Raw genomic sequence first — 22,176 nt, forward strand, 5'->3', positions numbered from 1 at the left:
TTATGTCCTATAGATATTGATAGGAATAAAGAATGAATGTTTGGAATGCTTTTGGGCGCAGACCAATTGGATTTGAGGCTCCCTATCTTGCTTGCAAATTGGAATGAAATTGGAATGCAACTCCCAGATTATTCACTAGGCCCATATTTCACTACACCATTTCAGCACACAAAAATATAAATATTACATTAAAAAATGCACATTTTAGAGACTATTTTATGAATGCATTAAAAATGCAATTTTATGCAAAAGTTTTTTTTTAAAATGTGCAATTTAAACAGGGTATTGTTGTGCATCCTTTCATCCTTTGAAAAAAATCTACAAAAAAGAAAAGAAGAAAAGATTGATCAAAACTGAAATGGGATGGAATTAGGCTACTGAGTCTAACCCTATTAATTAACTCAATTAACTTTCCTGGTAATATTTGCCTTTATATTAAGAGGAACTGGTTCCAACGCAGTTCAAAGGGACAGGAGACAATTGGATAGGAAAACATTATGCAATTGACATGAGGATTTAAACTTTTCAAATGAAAGAAATCTTTTTATTGTGGACAGTTCATTCTTGGGGCAGTTTATTCAATGCAAAGCACTCCCTAACATTTACCTGAAAGTATTGCTCTACATTTTACCACTGATATTTAGCATAACTTCTAGACAGGTATTTGGGCAGGCAGGCACACATCTTTTTGGCAACACTGTTTTATGAAGAAATCAAAACCCACTACACAATCCAGCCAAAACAGAATGTACCTCAAATACGGAGGCTCTGGCAGACGATTTGTATGAGTGGGCGAAAAACAACACTCCTGCAATCAGAAGGCAGCTCCTTCCAATTCCTCCACATACTCCATCCTGCTCTAGACTTCCAGGACCTGTCCCAGGAGTGGGGGGGGTGTTGCCGGGGGTGTGTGTGTGTGCAGGCTTTTTGTGGAGGCTGTACTAGGTGTGTGTGTGTATCATTGTTGCATGAGCAATCTTCTCTGGATGCCATGCAATGATTTTAAATGAGTGTGCTAAGCAGGCACTTACGGTATCTTCCTCTCACCGAAATAAATGGGACTTCACAGAGCATCCATTTAACTTTAATTGTGAAAACAATTTTTTTAAAAAATGGATTTAAACAAACATTTACAAGGCATTTGATTGTGAAACCTGAGATAGTCGTGACGAAGGCAAAGAGAAACAAACTCCACGGCGTATTACTGCACAATCCAAAACTAGTCTCTCATTCCAGAAAAAAAAGGACCGTACACAGTATCTCCGGATCTCTAGGGGTTTGTCATAAACTTCAAATATACACACCAACTACATGCAAGGCTTTCCCAGATTTTCTTATACACCTGAGTTCTTTTATATAAAAGAACTAAATCAGTGTAAGTTTTAAATGATAAAGCACAAAATCTCAATTGAACTGTACACCAGATATGGTGAACCTCCAGCCCTTGGGCCTAATTAGGTACACCAGGCCTTCCCATTTGGCTTTCCAGGCCATTTGGCTATGCCATGTCCACCTGCTAATCACATGACACTCGGTAATTCAGTTTGTTAGAATGTGGTGCTGAGAAAACTACAGGTTACAGGTTCTATCCCTGTATGGGAGACCTGCATATTCCTACATCGCAGGGGGTCAGACTACAGGATCCTCAAGGTCCCTTCCAACTCTACAATTCCGTGATTCTATGAAAAAGGTTCATATATAAATAATGTCAGGTATGGACAGGTAAAAGGCAGCGGGTCTAGTCCAAAAGGGGCTTATGGGGTGCCACCAGTCAGCTGATTGTCAGAAGCCCCGTGCACAGCGCTTCAGAACTGTACTGAGCTTGTGAAGTGGTGATGATCAACAGTACCTCAAAGCATAGTGCAGGGTTCTTTGCAAGCACTTTGAAGCCTGGCAAGCAGCTGATTGTTGGGATTTCAAAGTACCCCCCCCTCCGACTCGCAAAGTCCTGCTCTATGCTTTGAAGTCCCACTGATCAGCTGATTGTCAGGCTTCAAAATGTAGCAGAGGGCTCCGAGTGTCAGCAGATTGTTGGGATTTCAAACCACGATCTCACTGACATCACTGTGACACCAGGTGCTTGGCAGGTGAGTGGCCCTACCCATCTGTCAAATTTGGCTGGCAAGGTGGGATGAGTAGAATCTGGACCACTGGCCAGATTGTTCTCTTCCCCTGCTCTACCCAATACAAAGGGGCAACATTTTAAAAGTACTATGCAGCACCTAAGGTTTTTTTCAAAAGAAGAAACTGACAGAAATATAAAATGCTTTGAAGAGAAACAATAATCAATAAACAAACAAAATAACTTAATTACTATCTAGTAGACAAAGACCACACAACTTACAACTAGCAGGCAATGTGTCTTAAAATTTTTGAGCAGACATAATACTTTTAAGTCCAAAGAAACATTTGTAATGTCTTCTTTTTAGTCTCTCCCTGCCCCAAGGAGATTGTTCACCACTCTGAACAAATTAAAACGGAAAACCTTTAACATGTCAGCAAAATACAACGTACAATTGCAGCTCATGTCCTTCAGAATTAACATGTCCTTTTGCTATGGAACCTTAGCTGAATATGGAATGCCATCTATGGCTTTGGATTAGAGGACTGTGGTTTCGGTGGTGGATTCCATTGTCTCAAAATTCACAATGCACAGTCAAACCTTACGCTTAATTGTTGAAATAAAGGGTAGAATCCAAAGGGTTGTGTATTGTGTTCCCCGTGTACACTGGGGGCTCTTGGTACTCCCCACCCCACGATGCTCTTGAATGTCAGAAGACCTTCTGGAGTGGGACTCAAAGTGGTGCAAAAGCTACAGAAAGAAAGCAAAGACTAGCACATGCGCACACAGGCGAGAAAAAGGGCTTCCTACTCATGCACTGGGGTCCTTGGCATTGCAGACAAAGTCCTTAAGACAGGAAGACACACAGGTAAAAATACTAACGATGCTCCATTAAAAGGCAATTTCATTTCTGCTCCATGTGCTAATCTACCAAAAGGGCACCACTTCTGAACAACTTCTAATTTAGAAGAATCAATTTCAGAAAACCTATCCATTTTACATTTTAATAATGCCTCAATATCTTAAAATACCTTCAAGAATTTATTTCACATGAATACTATAATGTTATAACTGGCCAAAACAGGATTTCATTTAAATTGCTCACACAGTTTGAAATGCATCTTTCTCAATAGGTAATTGTTACTGTAAAATTCTTACTGCATTCTGTTTCACATACTGTAGTGCATGCTGAATAAGAATCCAGATCTATAAGACATTAGACTTTAAAAGACCATAAAGGAATTTAAGAAAATTATGATTGGCACAGTAAAGCAAAACGTGTGTTTCACTGGAACTTTTTCAGTAATTAAGATTCTCTAACAGCATTTTCAGTTCTACAAGAGATTAAGCACAGTGAACAACAGGGGGAAAAAATCAGTTTGAAAGTGCCTGTCTTTTCCATTTGTTTCCCATAACCTTAAAGAGAAGTACCACTGATTTTGGAAATTGTGATCAAGTTAATATTAATATTTACCTTATTTATTTTAAAAAGGATACCACACACATGTATATCTACACTGCAGTTTATCATTACCATTATATGATGGGTCTCCTTGCGAAAGTTCTTAAAAGTTCTTATTTTTAACAGTTACTGCCTTTGGGGGATTGCCTAATTAAATTACGTTTCAACTGGGAATTGAAAAGCTGAATACTTCTGAACAATTCCATGTTTGATTACAAGTAATTCCTTGGGTAAAATCCTACTTTTCTTTTGCCTGCAGACAAAATTTACACTGGCTGCAGCTGGACTTTAGGATATAGCAGATCAAGCTGTTAATGAGAAAAAGCCAAAGGTAACAGGGCCTGCTGTTCTGCAACTAGGTAAAGGTAAATTAAAATTGTGAGGAATTAAATGAATTCCACACGCATATTCATTCAGAATACTGTTATTAAACACTCACATCACGTACGGGTGTTGCAGAGCAACCCTTCCACTGTACATTCTTTCTATATTTAATGTCTGCCTGGTGAAATACCAGCACTATTGGTCAAAAAGATTAGGGGGAAAACAGCATAAAGTTGTCATGCACAGAAAATGTTTCTTTAGAAAGGGCACCGGGGGAAAATCAAGGCACTTAAGACAAGAATTCTCTCTCCAGTTCATATATTGATGGCCGGCACGCTTTACTCTTCAACCTACACAGAGGCACTGTAGAGTCACTGTTTTGACCTTCTACATCAATATCCAGCAAAGATGGCATATGGGATTTAGTTCTCTCATCAGTGTCTGTCAGTGAGTTAACCGTTGAACTTCTATCACGCTCTGAACCGTCAGACTCAAAAGGGCTTGACTTCCGACGTTGTGGAATAGCCTGCCAAGGATCTAGCCGACTTCTTAGAGAAGAGGGTCGAGGTCTTGGTATAATGTTGACAATTCCTTGCTTTACAGGTGAAGGATTGTTTCTTTGCTGGAGAGATGGGCAGTGCACACTCTCCGGAGCCCCATTAGCAATTCCATTACCTAGAGTGGAGGGGAAAGGCAACAAAGACAAATTTAAAACAAGCCTAGGACAGTGCATATACAGTGTATATGCTAAGGGGAACTTAAGATGAGCAGTTAATGTGCACAATAACCGGCCGTTGTACACATTCACCAGGACCAACGGAGAATGGAGAATCCTTCCATGATGACATTGACATGTATTTTGATCAGGCAACATTCAAAGACAGGGAATGTGCACATCTCTGCTGAATTTTGCACATTCTCCTGCCACCATGCATAATCTCCAGCAGGCACTGTGGAATATTTTGTACATTCACTCAGCCATATGCACACTCTCTAGTCACTTTGCATAATATCCAAAAACCATGTCCTGTTATTATTATTTCTTGTTCAGAAGTGTGCAGTCTGTGCTCTCTGGGCTGCTTTTGGCCCGCTGCCTCAAAATATATACATTCCCCAAAGCCTAGTGGAAATTATGCATAATGGCTGGAGAACGTATAAAAGTCCATCACTGCATATACACTTTCCAAGGCCTGTTGGGGATTATATATATTGACTGGGAAATATGCACAATTCCTTCTTCATGGAAGGATTATATGCACATTCTCCATGAAGCCTAGTGAATGCACATAACAGCCAGTTATTATGCACATCAACGGGTCAACTTAGCTTCCTCTTAATATATATATTAGAAATTAGCTAACGTTTTTAGCAAATTGAAAAGTAAGGCAGCTGTATAATAGAATACATCAAATCTATTTAATGCTCTACCCAGGGAGGCTAACTAGGTGCGTGTGTTACATATCTTTAGATGCCAAGCAAAAAAAAAAGGCTTTTTGCTAATTAAACAATCTATGGCCTTTTAAATTGTGTGGGGTAAGGTTATTGCTTTTGTTTGTTACTATGGCATGCATCTTTGTGTTTTTATATTGATAATAATAGTCATCATCATGTCAGAGTACTTTCTTCGTTGCAGTAAAGAAAACAAAACAAATTACAGATTAATTGATTGATTGATTGATTTTGCTACTCACTTATGGCATGGCATGGGTTTCCATCTGACACGGTTCGTCTGTGACCCAAAGCTCTTGTTTTTGAGGAAGACGCATCGGATATGAATTGAGATTCTTCCTTCAAAGGAAGATGGGGAGATGGCACATTAGAATCAGCAGCAGGATCAGCTTTGGCCATTTGTTCTCTTTTACTCGCTGGACTTTCAGACAAAAAGTGTCTAATGGGAGCATCTCTGTTAAAGGGCAGCGTGCTCGTAATTGTATCTTCGCTGTCAGACTGAAGGAGGCATTTAGTGGAAGCAGAAGAAAGAGAGAAAAGGTTCACAGGTGGACACAGTGAAGGGACATGCGTTTCCTCCTTCTTGGGCTGCAACCTTACAGGGCTTGCACTTCTGTGAAACTTGGAAGCTCGCTGAAATATTCCATCACGCCTTTTCTTTTCCTCCTTGGGCAGTACTTCTTCAGGAGCCTGAAATCTGTTCAGCTCCCTAATATCCACGCCCAGTGCTACTGATGCAAGGAGGACCCCGCATCCATAAAGCACTGTGTCAGTTTTCTTTTTCTGAAATGTTCTGCTGAGGCTGTTTGTCGGGGTCATTTGTGGAGTGCTATTTGCAGAACTTGCTGAATTTCTTTCTTCGGAGCTCTCCTGTTCTGCAGAATTAAATCCTTGGTCATCCTTCCAAAGAGGTAGATCGATGTAGGCCTGATTTGGCAATTTTAATTGCTTTGGTCGCTTAGTATCCAGACCTTCAGAGGAAAGCCTCTGCTCTGTATAGAGACATTAAGTTGTTTACATTCAAGTCTAACATTCTTTTCTTCACCACCAGTATGTACTTTAAAAAAAAGCTTAGCAACTGTAATATCTCTGCAGAGTTGTGAAGTGCATTCAAACATCAAAGAGAATAAGAGGAGAAGCTATCATGTATCACATGGCTTGCTTAAGTAGAAACCTTAATCACACACAAGTAAACAATAAAGCAATTGCTTTTCAACTTGACCACCCAGATAAACTGCCCTTCTGAAGAGCTAGATGGCAAATTTCTTTGGTTTTAGTTTTTAAGTTTTGGTTTTTAGTTTTTAAGAATGTAGTTGCTGGCTGTATGCTCATACCATCTATTTTGCTATTTCTCCTGTGTTCATGAAAGTCTCTGGGGTAGCAAATAAGACAAATAAAGTTGAAATTCTGCTCAGTGGTGGAGCTCATGTTCTGCATGTGAAACCCCATGTTCAACCCCAAACATTTCCATTTAAAGACTTTCAGGTTCGTGACAAGCCTACCTAGATCATGATTTGCTGTTGGCTACATCACATGGCAATGACTGGACATTAGTCACATTTGTGCATCATGGCAAGCTAGGCTTTCTGACTTAGTATGGCTTATTGAAAATGAGCAGATTATTGGTGCATACTGTCCAGTTGCTCCATCATTACTTCTCCCCTGTGCTTCATGTCCAAATCAGAAGCTGTGGCTTGCTTCTCTCTAACAAGCCACAGTTGCAAGCCACCTTAAAGCTGTGGTTTGTTGTCTGCTCTCAGCAAGCCACAAGAAGCCAGAATGTCTGGCTTATCATGATGTGTGAACATAGTTTTGTCTCTGAACATGGTTCCACCTTAAATCTCATTTAGAATATTTCTATTTTGGGGTTTTTAACTACTCTTATGAACTCCATGTTTAATTCTGAGTGCTGATGCCCACAAGATCCTGAAAAACAAAAGCAGTATTTCCATATATAGCTATAATATATCACTATATATAGTATGCACACTCACCTTGGTCTATGAACAAAGACGCTAAAGGAACACCTTTCTGATTCTTCATCAAAAGTGTTGGCCAAGGACTACTGCCATCTGAGAGGGGTCTTATTCTGAAACAAGAGAAAATATTTAGTATGAAGAAAACCACTCTTAATAAACAGATAGCTAAGTAAACAAAAAACCTTAACGGGACAGGTTTTCTGCTAAACAACAGAACATGATCTGGCTATTGTTGCAGTTCCTATGCAGCAGTTAAAAATTGGCTTGCTTGAAACAAATGATTTGGATTTTTTAAATCCCACCCACCCTTTTCCTGCAGTGAAACATTTCAGTTCAACTACTTTTGGTGATTGAAAACAAAAATCTCAGGACATTCCCACAGTATACAAACAGAGCACGACATATATATATATATATATATATATATATATATATATATTCCTATAAACTTGTTGAATCAAATCTTCAGTGATTTAGCACAGTGGAAAATCTTCCAATTCAAGGTTTTCTGGAAAACCCACATCTCTGATACAAATGTTACAATGTTAACCAGGAGTTTGAAACTATTCATTTTCCTGCACTGCATTAAGAGATAAAACCTATTCATTTTCGAGATCCAGAGTCAGTAGTTTGCAGCTAAGCCACAGGACTTTTGTATAATTGATGGTTCTCAACATTTTCTTCAAGCAACGAAGTGGGTGAAGTGGGTGCACTTTTTTCAGAATAAATCTGAACAAGACATCTCTGACTGTTTAACCCCTGGCATGCCTCAAATTGTGTACCTTAAAACTCCAGTAATTCATGTTTGCATTAAGTTAAAAACCTAGGATGTTTTCAAGTAAGAGATTGTCTCTGCCCTCTGCCCTCCTCACAGTGTTTGAATTTTGCTGCCAGAATTTCTGACTCTTATTCATTACAGCCAGTGCTTTTTTTCTTTAAAAAATGTTTAGGGGTACTCTCATTTTCCTACTCAGATTGAAATACTGCCCCTCAATGAGGCCAAACTTAGATTCACAAAATGTTTAGGGGTATGTGTACCCCTGCGTCCCCCCAGAAAAAAGCACTGATTACAGCTGTTCAATTAGGCATAGACAGATGCATCCTAACTGGACCTGCATCAGGAATAAGCCCACACAGGTTTAGCCACTATGAGATGGAAAATAAGCATGGTTTTGTAAGCCTCATTTAGTTCAGTTGTACTTGTTGACTGTGGTTTTCCAACACATTTGGCTATATTTGTGCATCACACCAAACCATGGTTTTGTGTGCTGTGCACAAGAAGGAATGAGCCAGAACAAGCTTCACGCCTGAGTGCTCTCTCTGCCCTCTCTTTTGTTCAGAAGATTTCACTCCTGTTTTAATTAACCACAGCTTCCTTTGTTGTCCAATCTGGAATCAGAGTCAGCATTAAGTATGGATAATTTAAACAAACCAGCTTCAGTACTCCCAGATTACTCTGTACACAGTACACAGATGGCGTTTGTGTGTGTGTGTGTGTGTTGAACACTTCAGTGTCCAGAGTGGGCTTCTTCAAGAATCATTACTCCACCACTTCCTTCAAGGCCCCTAATACAGTTCCCTCCCCAGGCAATCCCCAACTAGCCATGATGGGCAAAAGTCGAGACTACAGATCAAAAAGATTCAAATATACTATAAAATGTATACAGTGGTACCTAGGGTTACAACGCTTCAGGTTACATAGCTTCAGGTTACAGACTCTGCTAACCCAGAAATAGTACCTTGGGTTAAGAACTTTGCTTCAGGATGAGAACAGAAATTGTGCAGTGGTGGCGCGGTGACAGCAGGAGACCCTATTAGCTAAAGTGGTGCTTCAGGTTAAGAACAGTTTCAGGTTAAGAACGGACCTCCGGAACGAATTAAGTACTTAACCCGAGGTACCACTGTGTATAATTTTGCATATGCATACTGGTTTTTATTAAGGTGCTGTTGCGTTCATTTTATTCTAAACAGCCCTGAGCCTTCCAGGTAAAGGACAGGATATAAGCTTATCAAAACAAAAACAACTACAAAAACACCACCTTTGTATTGCATTCCTCATGCCACATAGCAGCTATACCTCTCTTTACAATCCGTACGCTCTTTTGTTTGAACTGAGCTTGGCCCCCATGTGCACCCTTTCTTTTTGAAGCCTCGCTTGACATCTTCAAATTCTTCCTGATGACAAACTGTGCTCCTTCCCCACGTTTTGTTGCTCTCATCCGAGGTCACTGCAGAAAGATGAAAGTTCTCAAGAGCAATTCCAAGCAGTATGGCTTTATGGCAGTGCATATCCGAAAATACCCGATGCTTTAGCATTCACATTATGCTACTGTAAAAAAGATTACCCCCGCCCCCCCAATTAAAGGACAGCTAAGATAAAATCAAATTCAAGCAGGCAAAGAGTTATTTCATCTATGAAGGTAGGAGGTAAGAAAAGAAACTAAGCCAATCAACAGAAAATATCCGATTTCTTTTCATGCTTTTGATTTTTCTTTATACATCTTGGCAAGCTATAGTTACTGAGCACTTGTATCAGATATACATATAGAGTAATGCCTTTTGTGATATAACTTAATAGGGTGAAGTCATAATATACAGTTAATGCATTTGCATTCATTTGAAACACAATCTCTGGAATGGATATCCAAGTAAGTGCTCAGGCTATCAGTGCATACAAATTTAGCTTAGAAATTAATTTAACCAACACCTTTTATGATTTAATGTGGTCTTGCCTTTTTTCTTAACCCCACTGGGAAGTTCATATTCGCTTGTGATATCTACATCTTGATGGTACACATATATACTGTTTCTTTGCCCATTAGCTGTATTTGGGTCAGTTTTGGAAATCACTGAAGAAACAATTAAGAGAATAGAGATGAAAATACCAAGTTGCGCTTCAGCTTGGTATTAAGCAAATACCATATTCTTAACCAGGCATCCCAAAGTACAGAGGCCTTCCATTCATCCTAGGAATAGCTTCTTCAGCTCATGGAGATGAGAGGTAAGTGTTCACAGCTGATTACTTTGTGATCCATTTTTAAGCAGTCAAATCCTATGGTTGACAGCACCATCAACAACAAATCTTTAGGACTGGATATAACAGCTGCTGAAATAGTGCAATATGTATTGTGTTGTGGCAGCTCTCCAGGTCAGACATGACACCATGCTATAGTCATCATGTTTCATCTAATCCAGTGTAACAACCTGGCCACAATGTTGCAGATACAGCAAAGAGGATTGGGCAGCTACTGACAAGAGCTATTTTGTACATAGCCCAGATAACTAACAATAGGGAAAATAATAATTATTTACTAAGTGAAGTCTTGCTGTGCCACACAATACTATTATACAACACAGAAACAGGAATGGATGTGAATGAAGCATGTTTAGATGGAATGTAGTTAGTAGCTTGGCCATACAGTGGTGCCTCGCAAGACGAATGCCTCGCAAGACAAAAAACTCGCTAGACGAAAGGGTTTTTTGTTTTTTGAGCTGCTTCGCAAGACGATTTTCCCTATGGGCTTGCTTCGCAAGACGGAAACGTATTGCAAGTTTGTTTCCTTTTTCTTAACACCGTTAATACAGTTGCGACTTGACTTAGAGGAGCCTTTTTTGAGGTTTTTAAAGACTTTGGTGATTTTTGAAGCTTTTCCAAAACTTGCCCGACACCGTGCTTCGCAAGATGAAAAAAATCGCAAGACGACAAAACTCGCGGAACGAATTAATTTCGTCTTACGAGGCACCACTGTATAGGGTTGAGAGAATTATAACCCCTCCAATCCCTATATACTCATTATACCTTCCCTAATTCTTCCTAAACATATTGGACTGGACTCTGAGTGGAAGAAACCTTGCAGAATGATACTTCTGCACCCCTTTCTATACACAGTTGGTCCTCTGCCTGACCAAAAGTCACTCTGAGGGTCAGAGATCTTCTGGAATTTCAAGAAGTTGCAGTGCAAAGGAAGAACAAGGCAAATCCTCTTCTGCAAGCTTTCTCTTACTTGTCATTCCAAGATCCAGCCCATTGGATGATGTACAATAGATTTAGGTGGCATATATGTATGAGGAAAACAAAATTGGTAAAGTTACACTGGAACTTTTTGTGGGTTTTTAATGCTCTCTGTTCAGATTACAATCACAGGAATCCAATTACTGGGATACAAAGATCCATTTCTACAGGAGGTGACTGCATTAGAAAAATAAAAAAAATATCTCCTGTATACATATCCCAAGACTCCTTGGAACAACCTCTATGCAGGATTTGGCCCCTTCAAGGGCTTGCACACCACAGACTCCATAACTGTACAGCCAGTATATGTTTTTTTCTTCTCAGTTCCATAGATCCCAGGCAATTCTAATATTTTAACTCTAACATTTTATGTTCTTGAGAAGGATTATGGTGGTGGTGGGAAGCTTGAAGACTTACAAACTCGTTTACAAAATCTGCCCAATTCAAGGAGTCTCTCAAAAATATTCAAGACTGGGTTCACAGTCTAAGGAATATTTAACATATAGTTCCAATGTATAATTGTCTAAAGAAACCAAATTGAGAGATATAACCTCTCCTTCTTCAGAAAACTTCCAAGTTGGTAACGACCTTTATAAAAATCAAATCAATAAAGCCTGATTTCAAGCATTACCAACAGTTAAAAATACCGTATTTTTCGCTCTATAAGATGCACCAGACCACAAGACGCACCTAGTTTTTGGAGGAGGAAAACAAGAAAAAAAATATTCTGAATCTCAGAAGCCAGAACAGCAAGAGGGATCGCTGCGCAGTGAAAGCAGCAATCCCTCTTGCTCTTCTGGCTTATGTGATAGCTGCGCAGCCTGCATTCACTCCATAAGACGCACACACATTTCCCCTTACTTTTTAGGAGGGAAAAAGTGAGTCTTATAAAGCAAAAAATACGGTAAATCCTGCATGAGGAAGAATTTGTGTTTTATAGCCTTCTTTATTATTTTCATTAAAAACCTGATGTGACAGGCCTTGGAATTTCATTTCCAGACAAAGGTGACTAGACCTCTGTTTCTAAACTGTATTGAAGGGGCTCCCATTCCTTCCATTATGCCACTGCAGTGCAGCCCAAAATTAGGTGAAGGGAGAAAATGTACCACAGAATAAGAAAACAGTTTCAGCTTCAGCCAAATAAGTACACAAGTTAAATGTCTGTAAGAACTCCCCTTCAGCTTTATCTATCAAGTCTGAAAGAACAGAAGATAATGGGAACAAAGGATTAAGAAAATGCTGTTCAAAGAGAAGAAAATAATCTTTTGTTTACAAGACATCCAGGTTGAACGGCAGACAGACAATAGCCCCTTTCATTTCTGGGAAACAGGAGTGATAATTTATTACCCTCAAACAGAAGACACTGAATAATTAACCAGTGTTAGGCTGTGTGAAAGGGGAAAACACTTGGAACTAAGCTGAATGTAAAAGTTCCTTCATGCGTGCACAGAGGCAGGCAGGCAGACACAACATACAGTAACTCTACTGAAAATCTCAAGATGCATTCCAGCAAACTGCCCACCTATATTCATGTTTCTTTTCATTCATTCATATATATATATATATATATATATATATATATATATATATATATATATATGCAGGTTTTGGTGTCTTCGGGTGTCTTCCCGTGTAAGAGTCGGGGTGTCTGTGCGACGTTTCGACGAGGTCTCACTCGTCATCTTCAGGCTGGTGCTTTCGGCTTCTTGTTACCGATGAAACGTCGCACAGACACCCCGACTCTTACACGGGAAGACACCCGAAGACACCAAAACCTGCATTCCTGTACCCGTGAAAATCTACGAAAGCAAATATATATATATATATATATATATATATATATATATATATATATGAATAACATTATTTAAAATTCTACAAGTCCAGTCAGTCTTGGGCACAATTCACACACCAAGCAAAAACCAGAAGCTATTTGTGATTAATTGCACAGCCCAATTTGACAAACCATGGTTTGTAAGATGGTAGGAAACCAGAATCAGAAGTTGATGGCTAGTTTGCAATCCAAGGTGATGCAGTCTTCAGGTTTTCTGAACTGACCAGCCATAATTTGTGGGCATCACACTACCTCCAAATGCCAAAGCACCTTGAGATAGGAATGCTGAGCAGGTGGGAAAGGGAAGCAAAAAAGCAGCTCTAAACCAGTTTGGATCAGAAGCTCAAATCATGGTTTGCGGCTGTAAACTATAGTTACCAGAAACCATGGTTTGGTGGAATGCCTAAATTAAGCCTCCAACACAGTTAAAGTTTAAGTCACTGCCTCATTACCATTGTTAATGCTAACCACAGTGTGAAATAACTCTGAAATTAATAACAAAATCTTTTTTTAATTTGAGAATTTTCTGTCCATTGTTTTAAACTACCATATCTTCACCTTCACCTCGTACTGGCTAACAATAACAGTATACTCCTATACATGTTTGATTGGAAATAAGTCCCACTGAATTCAATAGGGCTTGCTGCCGGCTAAGTGGGTATAGGATTTCAGACTTAGGCTGTATTAAAATGTACAGCAAGATCAGGAGCGTTCAGTCATTCCAGATTAAGAAAATCAAGATCGGGGGAAGGGGGACAATACTTGAATTAGACTTACATTGTATAGCTCGAAGACGGGGAATTATTAGGGGGCTACTTGGTGGACTAGAGCTGTTACTGTTTAAACTTCTTCGCTTATCCAGGTTCGGGGAGGCTTGCACTGTTATCTTGTGTTGAAAATCTATTATAAACAGGAGAAGAATGTATTTGTATAATAAAATAAAAACCCAAATTCAAACTAACATGCTACTTCTTTACATATAACAATAGTTACAGGCATTTATTTTTTTAAAAAAAGCACAAAATTCATTATTTGTTGCACCTGCAATTTTGCCTACCTCTAAAGAACTTGGTGCAGTGTTTTTACAGCATAATCACAACCTAGCTTCAACACAGCAGTGGTGCACTGCTTTTCATGTTGGCTCATATTTAATTGTCACTATGTGCCATAGAGACAACTCTGAAGGTAACATGCAACAAAATCCTAGTAAGACCCTTTGAATCCAGTGGTTCTTACTCCCTGGTAAACAGGTACAGGAAGAACAGTAGCCACAGCTATTGAGCAGAGGAAGGAATCCATGTTTGCTGCTCTTTCACAAACCCTTGACACACCAGTAATAAATACTTTGGCGTGAACAAAGATATAATATGTTCTCAACAGGGGAATTCCCTACCAGAATTCTACTTCAAAGCAACATTCCCCAGTATATTTGGTTTCCCAATTCAGGAAGTTTGATTGGCTGATAGAACAAAATTCTAAATCAAACACAAGGGAGGTCTGTGCTAACGCCTCAATATCTTCAAAATGTTGCTCATTTGTCACACTGAAATGCATAATATGATATCAGTATTGTATCTAACCTTTCAATAGCACTCTCTGAAACTTTCAGCCCGGTATTTGAAATCTGCAAATGCAGTAGCCATCCTAAATAAATGCATAGATGAGGAAAATCAAACCTGAAGGCAGACTGATTCTGTGACCATCTTTAAACTTTAATCTGCTTTTTTTGAACTTTCCCTTTCTCTTCTTCACATTGGGCTTGTCTTGGTTTAACTGGAATATCAAAATATTGAGTTCTCGCTCCAGTACATCGATCTCCCGTTCTGCTAACTGCTGCTCACGCCGCTTCAACAACTCTTCTTGTGACTTCTGATGGAGAGCAGCTCTTGTTAATTCTTCTTCTCGTGACCTCAGCTCCTAACGATAGTTACAGAAATACTAGTTAGGAAACAAGTCTTCTGCCATGTGATGAAAAAAAATTTCCATAAGTATTTCTAGATAGCATACCTGACAACTTTCAAACAAGAGGGAGATAGGGTGAAATCTCCCTCTTTCCACACCAAGGCTATTTTTAAAAGAGGTAGTCAACAAGACTCTAGCCGAGCTTTGTTGGATTAAGGACAAATGGGAATTTGGGACATTGTTTCCCTCATCAATTTGGTTTGTTTTTTTGTTAACCTCCACAGTTCTGAAATGTGACTCTAAATTATTATTTTAGCGAGTCGACTGCAGAAGAGGAAAAGAAAAACGGGCCTCGGCCCAGGATACCTAAAGGAGCGTCTCCACCTCTATCATTCGGCCCGGACACTGAGGTCCAGATCCAAGGGCCCTCTGGTGGTTCCCTCAATGTGAGAAGTGAGAAGTGAGGTTCCAGGGAACCAGGCAGAGGGCCTTCTTGGTAGTGACACCCTCCCTGTGGAACACCCTCCCTTCAGATGTCAAGGAAATAAACTGACTTTTAGAAGACATCTGAAGAGAGGTTTTTAATGGTTGGTGTTTTACAATTTTTAATATATGCTGTAAGACACCCAGAGTGGCTGGGGAAACCCTGTCACTCTGGGTGGGGTATAAATAATAAAATTGTTATTATTATTATTGTTATTATTATTCAATACAATTCCAGATAACTAAGATCTAGTAGGGATGCCAGTGCCCCAAGGGCTTCCCTACTTTTTCTGCAGGAAAGCTTTTAATGTAGAGTATGAAAGTCAACTTGGATGGTAGCTTAGGAAGTTTCCCATTAATATTTGTAACAAAAGAATAGTTAGCCCAGTGCAGTGTGTGTGTGTGTGTGTGTGTGTGTGTGTGTACACACACACACACACACACACACACACACATAGGAAAAGGCAAGATTTCAAATAATGCAGAAGCTTCTTTTCTTCACAATTAGTTGCTCACCCAATGAAGGCTTTGCTTTTTATATATGATTAGTCACCCAACTTTTAAACAATTACATATACATTTGTATATAGTAAGCCCGCAACTTGTGTGTGTTCAGCTTTATGCACATGGCAAAAAAATAAAAATAAAAAGTTGGGTGACTTTGGCAATCCCACCTGCCATTAAGCCCAGTGTGTTCTGACTATACATCACTGCATAAGGATAAAAGAGCAATTTAAAAGAGTTAAAGAGTACCAAGAATTACCGTATTTTTCACCCTATAGGACACACTTTTCCCCCCTCCAAAAATGAAGGGGAAATGTGTGTGCATCCTATGGGGCGAATGCAGGCTTTCGCTGAAGCCTGGAGAGGGAGAGGGGTCAGTGCGCACCAACCCCTCTCGATCTCCAGGCTTCAGGAAGCTATCTGCAAGCCTTGGGAGCCCACGGGAGTTCCCACCGGTCTCCCAAGGCTTCCGGAGAGCTGCCTGCATCCCAAAGCCCGGGGTGCGCTAAGTAGCGCACCCCGGGTTTCGGGCAGATATCCGCAAGCCTGAGGAGACTGGCGCGACTTCCCGCCGGGCTCCCTAGGCTTGCGGATCGCAGCCTGTTCTGGGGGCTGGGGTCGGGAGAAGCTTGGGCTTCTCCCGCCCCAGCCCCGCGCCTGGGGAAAAAAATAATCCCCCCCTTATTTCCCCCCCAAAAAAACTAGGTGCGCCCTATGGGGTGAAAAATACGGTAAGAGGGGGGAAAGATCCAATAATTATCCTACTGGACACACAATACCACAATCTCAGTGTCTGTTCTTTAATGTTCACTCACTTTTTCCTTGGTCCTCAGTTCATCAAATATCTGTTGAATTTCCAGTTTCCAGTCATCTTGCATGGAATGGAAAGATTCCTGAGGCATCTCAGTCAAAACAGCCCCCTCAATGGCAGTAAGCTGCTCAAGAATCAAGGTAAAGGGCGGTCGGATATGGGGATCCTGAGCCCAGCACACTAAAATTCATCAATTGCATCAGTTAGAAGAACAGGGAACAAAATCTGACATCATCATCATCATCATAATTTATTTATACCCCGCCCATCTGGCTGGGTTTCCCCAGTCACTCTGGGTGGCTTCCAACAGAATATTAAAATACAATAGTCTATTAAACATTAAAAGCTTCCCTAAACAGGGCTGCCTTCAGATGTCTTCTAAAAGTATGGTAGTTGTTTTTCTCTTTGACATCTGGTGGGAGGGCGTTCCACAGGGCGGGTGCCACTACCGAGAAGGCCCTCTGCCTGGTTCTCTGTAACTTGGCAGCTTTTAAGAATTAATTTCTTTTTAAGCATTTCTATAATGTTTATATAATGTTTCTAAAAAAAACCCTCAAAACAATTAATAGAGCACTTTCTTGGTAGAGTAGGGTTTGCTTGAGATTGCATTAAATGAGGCAATTTCCTCAGACTGTCCAGAGCTATGTATAAAAGGTAGCACGTGACTTGGATGCATGCACAGATTATTTTAGGCATGACCTGTTAAATAACTTATGGTCCTTTCACTTTCAAAAAGTGAGACCACAAATATATTCATCATGTGCATTTTTGCCTGGGTCTCACACAATCTTCTTTTTGCAACGGTGACCCGAAGGCACAGACCCATGTCCTATAGATTAATCCAGGCTCAAAATATGGAAGGATAGCACACAAGAGCTTTTAAAAATAAAGATTCCTTCACTTCCCCCATATGAATTATTCAATTTGTAGATCCGCAAACATCCTGCATTGATAAAATCATGCTACACCAACAAAATAAACTGCTTCCGATGTAACTTTTCATTAACTTTGAGCATTAACTGCACTGACTTGCAGACTCTAAGCAAGTAGCTCAGTTGGTTGGAGCTCAGTGCTAAGAACACCAAGGCTGCAGGTTTGATCTCCGTACGGGACAGCTGCATATTCCTGCATCGCAGGGGTTTGGACTACTAGATGATTCTCACTGCTCCTTCCAACTCTACAGTTCTAAGATTCTAAGCCACACTGTCTCAACCGGAGCTACGTCACAGGCTGTGGTGAGGCCACACTGCTATTCTGAGCTTCTTTGGAGGAAGGGCAGAATATAACTTAATGAATAAATGAGCAAGAAAGCACTTTCAAAGATGAATGCAGCTTTTAAAATGAAATTACGTTCCACTGCTGAACGCGTTAAAAAAAACGTTTTTAGTACTGGACTAAAATGAAATGGGAAGCTGGTGTTTTCTATACCTTAACGTAAGTGATGACATTTCTAAATGAAGTGCTAAAACTAAAAAAAAAAATGTACACATATTATGGACAACATGCGAGTTATCTCATAGCAACTCCCCCCCCCTTTTTAATAAGCAGCACAAGTACCTTTCATTAGTTTAGCAAATGGTTCAGGACATGTGGATGGAATGGGCAAAGTAAGCTTATTGACAGCAACACCGTAAGCCACAGCAAGACCATCAATGCCTCGGTATGGAACTTCTCCCGTAAGGAGTTCCCACAGCAATACGCCATAACTATAAATAAATGTTCATTTGACAGTTAAATACATGGCTTAATGAAGGGCAAAACAAAAACTAAAAAGGTCATCAGCCCATCTAGAAAGAAGGAAAGCATCCAAACACACCGCAACAAAGGCTATGCCATTGCCATGCTCTACATCCTTTCAGCACATGGTTGCAGCTAAATGAAATGTCTTACAGCCATAGGCAAATGAAAATCCAGCTACATAAATAAGTATTCTGCATATCTGAAAGTGGTTTCATCATATTTGTTTCCATGAAGCCTTCACCTTGCAGCCCACAAAAAAGGAAGAATGAACTGAATAATTCCTTTAAGTGTTTAAGATGGATGCTTGATCTCATTGCTGCTGCTGTTTTACTGTTGCTCTGGTGGTTGTGGGTTTTCACCTGCCTTGTTTTAATTATACTGTAAATGAAACCTGGATAGCTCAGTTGGTTAAGAGTGTGGAGCTGGTAACATCAAGGTTGCAGGTTCGATCCAAGCTGCATATTCCTGCACTGCAGCAGGTTGGAGTAGATAATCCTCAGAGTCCCTTCCAACTCTATAATTCTATGATTCTATGAAACTGTTTTACACATGAAGAGATGAGTGGGGTGGTGGTGGTTCTGCCTGGCAAGCAAAAGTACTTTACCAGACAGAACAATTGCCTTAGTGCAAAGTTGAATTCCTCTCCTTGTATATCTGACCTCATCTTTCAGGTGTTAAAAAATGCACATAGGCGTATAGAGGGATATTCCTCCTGCTCTCTAGAATGCAATATAGTGAGAACCAATATAGTGAGAAGTATAGTGAGAACCATTAAGGGAAGCCTAGAATCAGCAGAGTCCCAGAGTTACTGATTGGGTGAGGTTTAGGAGCCAGGACCTTGTAAGTTGTGCACACCTTGGTGGTGCTCCTTACTTGCAGCATGTACCAGGCACCACCCCAGAAACAACCACACAACTTTAGGTTGCTTCAAATTTCATCCAGCTGTACAAAAGTTATTAAAAATAAATAAAGAGAATATTGAAAACATAATTACCTCCAGATATCACTTCCTTTAGAAAACAGGGATGATTTGATAACTTCAGGTGCCATCCATGCATAGGTTCCCGCGGCACTCATTTTAGTTGTTCTATGCCACTCTCTAGCCAAGCCAAAGTCTGTAATCTTCAGTGTTTTGTTATGAATATCATCATTCTCTATCTTCTCAAGCAACAGAACTGAAAAAAGGGGGGGGTGTATAGATCATCATTAATATGAACTTGACCCATCTGGAAATGCAAGCATAATCCGTCTGCAGCCAATATGGAGCCAAGTGTTTCCCTTTTTAGAAATTAATGTTAAAATTTTTATTTAATAAATAAAACTAGGACAACGTGGATTTAGCTCATAGTAAGAGGTTCAGAGTGCAATTCATCAAGGATTAAAGCTGTGCCTGTCCCCCCCCCAAAAAAAAAACTGATGGTTTGAGTAGATGCATATGCTTTGAATGATGATTTACTAACATAAGGTGTGGAATGTTGAAGGAGTAAACACCTACAATTAAGAGAGTTCAGGTGTCACACTAAACCATAGTTTAGCATAATGTGAATAAGCTGCCTGGAACCTTAGACTTGTGTGCTTCCCTTCTCCTGAGTAACTAGTTTCAATGGCTAATTAACAGTAACTACAGTTTGTCAGTTCAGATGATATGACAAGCTGAGGTTAATGGAAGCCAGAAGCAAAAGCTGGCAAACTCATCCCAGGATTGGGAAGGAGACAGATGGTTACATGAGTCAGAAGCTCACTATATCCTACTAAACTGCAGTTTAGTGTGGTGTTGAAATACACTAAATAGTGCAGATTCAATTTCCAATTTTGGAGCTAATTCTCCTCACAGTTTAACCTAGTGATTGATGAATTGCAGCAGAAGATTTATGTCAGAATCCTCACGCATACAAAACTAGTGAATCATAGAGGCAGCTAAACTAGAACTACGATGCTGAAATTTCTCATATCCAGTTCACACTATTGTTGCCAACAGCAGGAACTATGTTTAAGCACTTGAGACAGACATGGTTCAAAGTCCAGTTTACAGATAATGAATTGCGATTAAGTTCTTTTCCTGGCCATATAAATTGCAAAGCACCATTAACAGGTAACCAGTTAAAACTATCTAGGGCTGTGGAATGCGTTCAAGCAAAAGGCGAGGTGACCTCTAACCCTTGCAACTGTGGAGAATGTTTAATATTTTACTATTCATGTATGCATTTATTTAAAAGAAGAAGACTCTGTCACTGATCCATAACAGTGTGCCTCGAGGCACAAGTGAAGTACTGAATAAAATTATATTGAAACTCAGTGCCCATGACAGAAATAATTAGAAGCAGGAAAATGTGGTGAACGTAGTGATATGAACTTGCTGCCCTTTGTACTTTAATGAAAGGCCTATTGTTTTGCATTCTACACAGGCAAAGCAAAATTCCACAAATTCCATGTCAGTCAATCTGACCGAAACCAAACACAAACTGACTTGGAAAGGTAATAACTGGCATATGGCCAGGTTTCATTTTAATGGGAAAGAGGGGGCAGCAGGGAAGAACTATTTCCCATAAGCAGGATGAAGAATTGCAGTCACTACATATACTTTGTATAATTTCCCCCCTCCCTCCCGTTTGTCAAATTGGGTGGCAGAGCACTTGACATAAACAAACTAAATAGGCGCCAGTGCCTCGTGACTGAACAAATTCTTGTGGTCTGTTGCTTAGCAACCTGTGCTAGGCCATCCCTTTTGGACTTCTACAGATATTTGCCCCTCATTAGCTTCATATCAAAACAAGTGACCTTTGCAACCTTGGGCTTATTCTGTGCACTCAACCATACGTGACTGAAGTTCACAAATAGCAGATGCAGAATCTGGAAGTTACTTTAACACACATGCTATATGATTCAGGTGAGGGACTCTGCATGCAAAATGCTCCACCAAAACGAAAACAATTTGTAGAACTTGATCACTAAAATCACAATGTCAATATTTGCCATTCCGACTTCAGATTGAGCCCAATCCTAAAGGCTACACTTTGCAAACATTTACTTTGACGCTAAGAGAACTCAGGAGGAAAGTGTGCTTTCAGAACTAGCACTATGTCCATAACATTAACATATTTTAGAACGCACCTCCATAGCATCAAGCCCAATTACGGTAATAACATGGATTTTGTGTATGCATGCCACTTACTGGTATTTACCAATTCCTATTTAAAATTTGGGTGCACAGAGCCATTTAAAAACCTACTCCTTTGGATTAATAGCCATAACATTTTAAAACAAGACTAATTCAATATACACACAATAGGTTATAAGATTATCTGTAACAAACCAAGGATGATTGTAGTAGAGGAGCTACATGTAAGTCGCTCTTTTCCATTTAAATCTCTCCCATTCCTTGGTGGAGTGTACTACCACTCCATGGGTCCTGTGAGTGCAAACATCACTTCCCTTAGGGAAGAAACCACAGCAGAGGCTATAAAACTACAGTGGTGCCTCGCAAGACGAAATTAATTCGTTCCGCAATTCTCTTCGTCTTGCGGTTTTTTCGTCTTGCGATGCAAGGTTTCCCATAGGAATGCATTGAAAATCAATTAATGCGTTCCTAGGGAAACCACCTTCAGACCAGGTCC

General features: G+C 40.0%; 1 protein-coding gene across 2 annotated transcripts in view; it reads right to left on the reverse strand.

The window, feature by feature from the left end:
• Window positions 1-1,068: 1,068 nt before the first annotated feature.
• Window positions 1,069-22,176, reverse strand: part of MAP3K21 (mitogen-activated protein kinase kinase kinase 21) — a 38,548-nt gene continuing 17,440 nt past the window's right edge. Inside the window, exons 2-11 of one of the 2 annotated variants that reach the window (XM_082214994.1) lie at window positions 19,557-19,737; window positions 18,380-18,528; window positions 16,827-17,002; window positions 14,799-15,039; window positions 13,900-14,022; window positions 10,009-10,125; window positions 9,354-9,504; window positions 7,292-7,386; window positions 5,540-6,289; window positions 1,069-4,523 (exon numbers count right to left, since the gene is read on the reverse strand). In XM_082214994.1, coding sequence (XP_082071120.1) covers window positions 4,138-4,523; window positions 5,540-6,289; window positions 7,292-7,386; window positions 9,354-9,504; window positions 10,009-10,125; window positions 13,900-14,022; window positions 14,799-15,039; window positions 16,827-17,002; window positions 18,380-18,528; window positions 19,557-19,737 — 2,369 coding nt within the window. In that variant the 3' untranslated portion in view covers window positions 1,069-4,137. The remainder of the gene's footprint in view (window positions 4,524-5,539; window positions 6,290-7,291; window positions 7,387-9,353; window positions 9,505-10,008; window positions 10,126-13,899; window positions 14,023-14,798; window positions 15,040-16,826; window positions 17,003-18,379; window positions 18,529-19,556; window positions 19,738-22,176) is intronic. The other variant, XM_082214995.1, reaches the window with a different exon arrangement.

Source organism: Podarcis vaucheri, assembly GCF_965113315.1.
Source record: "Podarcis vaucheri genome assembly, chromosome: 3".
In the NCBI taxonomy this organism is placed as follows: Eukaryota; Metazoa; Chordata; class Lepidosauria; order Squamata; family Lacertidae; genus Podarcis; species Podarcis vaucheri.